Source organism: Contarinia nasturtii, unplaced genomic scaffold (genome assembly GCF_009176525.2).
Source record: "Contarinia nasturtii isolate CC-2019 unplaced genomic scaffold, AAFC_CNas_1.1 Cnas_scaffold_3071, whole genome shotgun sequence".
NCBI lineage: Eukaryota > Metazoa > Arthropoda > Insecta > Diptera > Cecidomyiidae > Contarinia > Contarinia nasturtii.
Window position 1 is genome coordinate 1 of NW_022200383.1, and position 6,844 is coordinate 6,844.

General features: G+C 33.0%; 1 protein-coding gene across 1 annotated transcript; it reads left to right on the plus strand.

The window, feature by feature from the left end:
* The first annotated feature begins 3,999 nt into the window (after positions 1–3,999).
* On the plus strand, positions 4,000–5,887 carry LOC116349655 (ATP-dependent RNA helicase ddx46-like). Its single transcript, XM_031781195.1, has 3 exons — positions 4,000–4,040; positions 4,282–5,103; positions 5,334–5,887. Coding segments are annotated over exons 1-3 (1,335 nt in total). The 5' UTR covers positions 4,000–4,039; the 3' UTR covers positions 5,846–5,887.
* Positions 5,888–6,844: the final 957 nt, after the last annotated feature.

The following is a 6,844-nucleotide window of genomic DNA, read 5'->3' on the forward strand; positions in this document are numbered from 1 at the left end:
TTATGCATTGTTCGCAATTGTCAGTTGAATTATATGAAAATGCCCTTCTGTTTTTATGCTCGATATCTAGCTCGAATTGCGAGTAAGTTTGTATATATATGCGTGCCAATCTTTTTTTTATCTCTGGCACATCGAAGAGTCAGAATTCAATTTTACATCAACACGTTTTTATTTGTTTCTGCACAACTAAGCTCATGACGAAAAAAAAAATCATGATCAATTCTTTTACAACTGAAAAACACGTCCCAAAACTTTGAAGTGTTTTTTTCTATTCTATTTTTATCCGAAAGTTTTCCAATTGAACCGTATCATCTATGATAAATATCTAATGGTTTTTATAAAACCACATGACTATTTTTTTAAAATATCTCATTAGACGTATAATGAAGTAAAAAGTGCCAAAAGGGGTTCTATCTTAACATTTATCAAGTATTTTCATTCAATGTGATTAGTTGGAATATATATGTGGATATATACAGTTCTCAGTACCTACAAATCAACATTCGGTTGGTGTGCCTGTGATTTATTAGGTAATTTTAACCTTTTCAAGCCACCAACAAACATGGTACACATACATAAATAGCAAGATAAATCCTTTGCACATTTGTTGCCATTATTTTCACATTTTCCTCCATTTGGTGTGGAATTTCTTTCTGCACATTTGGAATTTAAAAATTGGATTCGTTCAAGTAAGCAAGCGAGACGCGTGTATGTTATCGGACCATTTTGCAATAGGATGATTTTAAGCAACCTTAAAATGCAATCAATAGTTTAAACGGCTGACTTGACAATGTTTCCATTAAAATTCCAGATTTCAGTAGCATTGTTTGTGGTTCATGACAATGTGTCGCATTTCTCTTTTTTAATATAAGAAAAACCAAATGGACAATTTACATAAGCAAAGTTTTCTGAAATATGAAAATCAAATGAGCTTGATTCATTGGTAAAATAAGGATTTATTTCACTGGGTGAAAGTATTTTTCAAAATATTTTTGTAGGATAAATTACAGGCATTTTTTCAATTGTACAATCGACTTTTTGCATATAAATTCCAATAATATGCAATCACAAATTCCCTTTCATCTAATGCAAACTTGTGGAAAAATTTACGATCAAAAAGGGTCTTACATTTTTTTACCAAAAACCAAAGTAAATGGAAAGAATTTTCCAAACCGTATAGAAGTAAAGCCTCCTCCAATTGATATTGAGAAACAATGCAATTGAGAAATAAAGTGAATAAATAAATACTCACAAAAAATTAAAAAAATAAAACATATAAATTCAAGTATACTTATTCGGTCGAATATATTATGTTAGCGTCAACAAAAGAAGAAAAAAACATAATCTTTTAATACATACTTCATTTCGAATAGCTTGTAAATTTGTAATAATACTTAAAATTGATTATAAAAAAAATATCATCAGAGCGTAAATCTTTAAATTCGTGCATACAGTACAAGAAATTGGTTGTATCTGTTTTTTTGTGGTTTTTCCCCTTCAAGACAATTCAATATATTTTGAATGGTTGAAAAAAATTGGCTGTTTTAGAATCTCAAAATTTATCTCCGTATTATGCAAAATGAAGGAACCCAATCAAAGTAGACTTGATATTGTATTCCATGGAAATGGATGAATCTATACTATAAAGTTTCTCCGAGTCAGAGAGCTAGCCACATTCCTACATTGAATTTATTGCCAAAGTAAGCCCCGAATTAAAGAAAAAACACATTTTATAAATCTCAAATTATTCGGTTAGTTTTTGGTTTTGATTCGTACCAAAATCGCGTGCTAATTTAAAATCGAGAATATTCACTGCGCTTATTGTTAGACAAATGCTTACTGACTCAACTGAAAGACGTAAAACATATAAATTCTTATTTGATTTTTTTTTTGCTCACAAAATTAACTACTCTGTTGCTCGGTTTTTTCGAATGTTTAGTATCATTCTTTGGCTTGCTCTCATTTCCAAGAGTACAATGTCAAAATCGGTATATTTTCTTCGTGAATGCATCGTTTTAATGCGGGAACGAAATTGGTAACTCCGTTACGTGAATATAATCCAATTCAAACGATTTTGGATCCGATTTGTTTTGAAAAGTTCGCTATTCGTGCGAATAAACACGTTCAAGTCATTTATATCTATAGATATATAAAAACCATAGCTGGAAGGTAGAATGAATCGAGCGCAGTCATATTCTTCGATGGTTAGTTTATTGCATTTTATTGTAAATGATTGCTTATGTTTAGAGATGTAACACAGATTTCCCTTATACCTTCGATCGTCTTTTACATATTTGCGTAAATGTATGTGACTTCAGTTCACACACGACGAATGCAAATTATGTAATTGGGATTCGATCAAGTAATTTGTTGGAAAGTTGCGAATTACATATCCTGTTTCGAGCTACGTGTTATACAAATATATTTCGTGTTTTTTTTAACGAAGGAGACGTTCTTTAGGTGTGTGGCAGCTTCACGCTTGATTTGATTTCTTACTTCATTTTCACCTATAAATTTCATTTAGATGAAGAAAATCAGAGTCGCTGATTTAAACATCGAAATGGAACACGTGCATGTAATCATGCTCATCTCCTCGAAGCAATTTTATGTCATGTGCTTTCCGTTGCCAGTGAGAGAAAAATTGTTGAAGAGAAAAAGGCATTTGCATATGTTTAAATTTGATTCATGTGCTTCAACTGATCATGCACAGTCAAAGTTTAAAAAATGAACTCGAGATAATATTCCAACTTCGAAAAGAGTAATCGTCTGCATGTAAACATGAATGCTTAAATTGCCATGTTTTTCCATTGGAGCAAAAAGATTTATTTTAAGATATTCATCAAATAAGTCAAGTTTTTTTTCTGGAAACTTCACGAAGCGGCAAACAAACCAAATTTAACAGATTGAATCAACACTGTCTCACTTTACTGGAAGTGGGAAAATTGAATAAAATTACACCAACAAATGGTGAATATGACTTTTGGCCATTATAATAATTTTGCCAAAATAAATGATTTAAAAACTCTCATCGGAAATAAATTTACACAATTGTGTGCTGCAAAATCTTCTATGTTTAAATTTTTAAATTGAAACTGTATTAGAAAATCAGTGCAAGTGACATACGATTCTTAAACTGACTTTATGTCTGTGATCAAGTCTCTTTGAACTTTTTCAAAGCTGTCGTTATTTACAAAAAGTGCTTTAAAGCGCGTTATTAACGTTTAATTTTTTTCAATCAGTGATATTTTTGTTGAAAAAACCAATTGTGGAACTTATTAAAAATATATTTAAGATTTCGATATCGATGAATAAATATTCTTGGAAAATTCAATAAACCTATTCATTTCACGGATATTTTCATGAACAATGAAATGACTATTTAAACTTTGTCGGGAATAAATGGTCGAAAATGAATATAATTGAAGTTGAAATTTTCGAGTTTGTTATCTAGGTGAAACAGGCAAATACTCATCTAATGTTTGGTAGCTGTTTACTATAATACGGTTTCTGTAATGCGTGTGAGTTGGTCCTACACAAATTTTAAACTAAAGTAAGTGCAACAGAACAATGGATTACTGTGGCCGTGCCTATGCGAGAAAAACCGACTAAATAGCATTTCACTATGGTATAAAATGTCGTGTTTCATGTACTCTTTCATTGTTTACAAGCGGTAGGCATTAGCATCGTATCTAATACATGCATTCAAATGTCAGAATCTTTTCTGATGCGCCCTCTGCCATCAAATATTCCGCGCCAAGCAACTAAGAGAATGGCTGTCATGTATGACATGCACATTCTCAAAGCTATATATTTTCGTACGTGCTCTCTGTAAGGTAAGACATTAAAACGAAACTAAGAAATTTTGAACCAACAAAACTAAAAAGTGTGTCGAAATTATAAATTTTATTTAATTTTTCATGAACATTTTGTTCATATTATTTGTTTTTCAAAGGTTTTTATAAATTATTTCACGCGATTTCACGAAATAAATTGAATTTTCAAGGAATACTCAAATTGAATCAAATTTCAATAAACTAAAAGTAAGTGTGTTACAACTTGGATTTTTATATTAAACTCAAGTCTGTCTAGTCTACTATATGATTCGATGGGAATAAAAGCGGGAATAAAAAAAAGTGATTCTGAAGAATGCAACATTTGATTCTTTTTGTATAGAGATTTCTATGTAATCTATCTATTCTTACGGACACATATGTATATAATTATTAAATTAATGTGTATAATTATTAAATTAAAGATAAATAAAATTATTTGTGTATTTAGTGGTCAAAACACGTGGCATGGAAAAAGTCGAACGTGGTGAAATTCAGTTAAATATTACTGAAACTTCATCAGCCTTGAATAACTCACAACCAACGCCAAGTACTTCTGGTGTTCGCGGTCGCCCACGTGGTCGTGGAAGAGGTGGTCGTGGACGAGGTGGTCGTGGACGAGGTGGCCATGGTGGAGTTGGTCGCTCAACACCAAATGCCAGTGTTCGTGCTCAACCTCGTGGTCATCAAGTGATTACTGTGCCAATCGATTTAAGCCCGTATGTTGCCAACTACGATGAACGTCGTAGTCGACGTGATGACTTTGACGATCGCTCCCGGTCTCGTCACCGTAGTCGTCATTCTGGTCGACATTCTAGTCGTCATCATCGACATCGTCATGGTCATCGTGATCACCAAAAACGCCGCCGTGACTATGCAAGCTCATCTGAATTTGACAGTGATGAAGAACGTAATTATCGGCGCCATCAAAAGAAACGAGCACGTTATTCATCATCGTATTCGTCTTCATGCTCGTATTCGTCGCTTTCTCCAGTGGTTCAAAAACCATTGAAAACGTACTTGCCAGCAAAGCGAACAAACCGCGCCAAAAGTTTGCACGTTGCATCTGTACCAATTCCTGTACAGGAATCGTACGCGCCAGCCAAGCGAACAAACCGTACCAAAAGTGTGCACATTGTATCTGCACCAATTCCTGTACCAGCCAAGCGAACAAACCGTACCAAAAGTGTACACGTGTCATTTCCCGATTCATTGCCTGCTTCATCACCAATTGAAAAACCGAAAGCCGCAAAACGCACTCAGCGTGCATTAAGTAAGTTTTTTGCCCAATTTTAATAATAGTGACGATGGTAACTGCACCAAACAGCGTTCCGATTTTTAGTTTAATTATTGATAAATCATTTGTGGACTAACTTCTAAATCAATTAAATTAATACCACTGTTTGTTTTTTACTATGCGCTAATTTATAATAGCTTAAACTGTTTGATAATGTTTATCATAACTTCATAGTTTTAATACTTCGTTTTTTTTTTAATTTATAGCCATTGATGTACCGACAAAACGAACTTTGCCATGGTTGCCAGAAATACCACCATTCAAACCAGGGGTCAGTGGTATTTTGTTGAATGGCGGAAAACGAATGGATGATAGTACAGCGAAGAGACCACCACCAAATCTTTTACCAATCGCCACAACTAAATCCACCACTGAACTTCAACAAAATGAGCAACAGGCCGAGGTTTTGCAGACACAGATCAGCTTGAATGCTAAACTCATGAAAGAAGTCGATGCTCTCAAAGAGGAACGGTCGCAATTGTTGAAAACAGTCGAGCAGTCGAACAAGGAAAAGGAGGTTTTGAAAATGAAGTTGGTGCGATCAAGCGAGCAACTCGAATATTTAAAGAAAAAGTTGGCCAAGAAACATGATGAAAACATCGATCCAAATTTTGGGGCAATCAATGCAATCCAGTTGGCAAAGAACAATGATGTCAACAACGATGTCGTCAAAGACGTTGTCAACACCGATGCAGTCGATGCAAACACCACAAAATAAATTTAATGTCGTTTCTTTCATTCCAATTAAATGATCTCTCTACGTGTCATAAAAACTTTAAATTAATTAATTTAAAAACTAAAAATTTATACCTAGTATAAGCTAGAAATCAAAATTTGTGATAAGAATAAATTATTCGCAGATTAGATGAGATTAGAGAAATATGAAAACGACTGAATCGAAAAATAAAAAGAAATAAAAAACGAATTTATTCGAAATGGTGAGCTGTTTTATTTATTATAAAATTATTTTTAAATGTTTTAAAAGAACCATTTGCTACAGTAAAGATCATTATTTTCATTTGCCTCCATCGGCTTCCATTTGGTTATTGGAATAATATTTATTGCACTTTTGCATTCCACATTCGACACAATTCGTCATCTTTATGGAATACTGTCAATGTAACAGCAAGAATCAGATTGCAACTCAGTTGGTCTGATAAGTATGAATATATTTACTTCAGTTCAGCTGCTATTTCGAAGGTTTTATTATGCACGTAATTATTACCACGATTTGGAACAAACGGGAACAAATATTCTGTCGTGCCTTAATATCAAGCAAGAAATATCAATCATTAAATTTAAATCAACTTAAATCTATAACATTTTCCCTATCTTTATGGATCTTTTTTACCACATTTATTTTTATTATTTTTATATAATAAATTCGAATACCACGAAATACCATCATCAATCCAATTGTGAACAAATGAATTTTAAAAGTTGAAATTTATTCTCCCAATTGTTGAACCAACTTTTTATAATAGTTTCGCGATGGCAAATCATCATGTTCCTTCGATGTCATAGACTTGGCCAGTTGAACAGATTTGGATTTTAGATAAAGGTGCACAATTTGTTTGACGAAGGTATATTTATGACCGTGTTCTGAATGTGTCTCAAAGTTCGTTGTTGCATACAGATTTTCGAAAGATATTTTCCGTAGTATTTCTATCGTTGCACTCTGGAAAGAGATATTCTTTCCCTCACACTGTTTCAAAAA

What these genes read in the sequence shown, in the direction of transcription:
- LOC116349655 (XM_031781195.1), top strand. An exon ending in ACGCACTCAGCGTGCATTAA is followed by an intron (nt 5,104 to 5,333) that starts GTAAGTTTTTTG and finishes TTTAATTTATAG; the next exon opens with CCATTGATGTACCGACAAAA.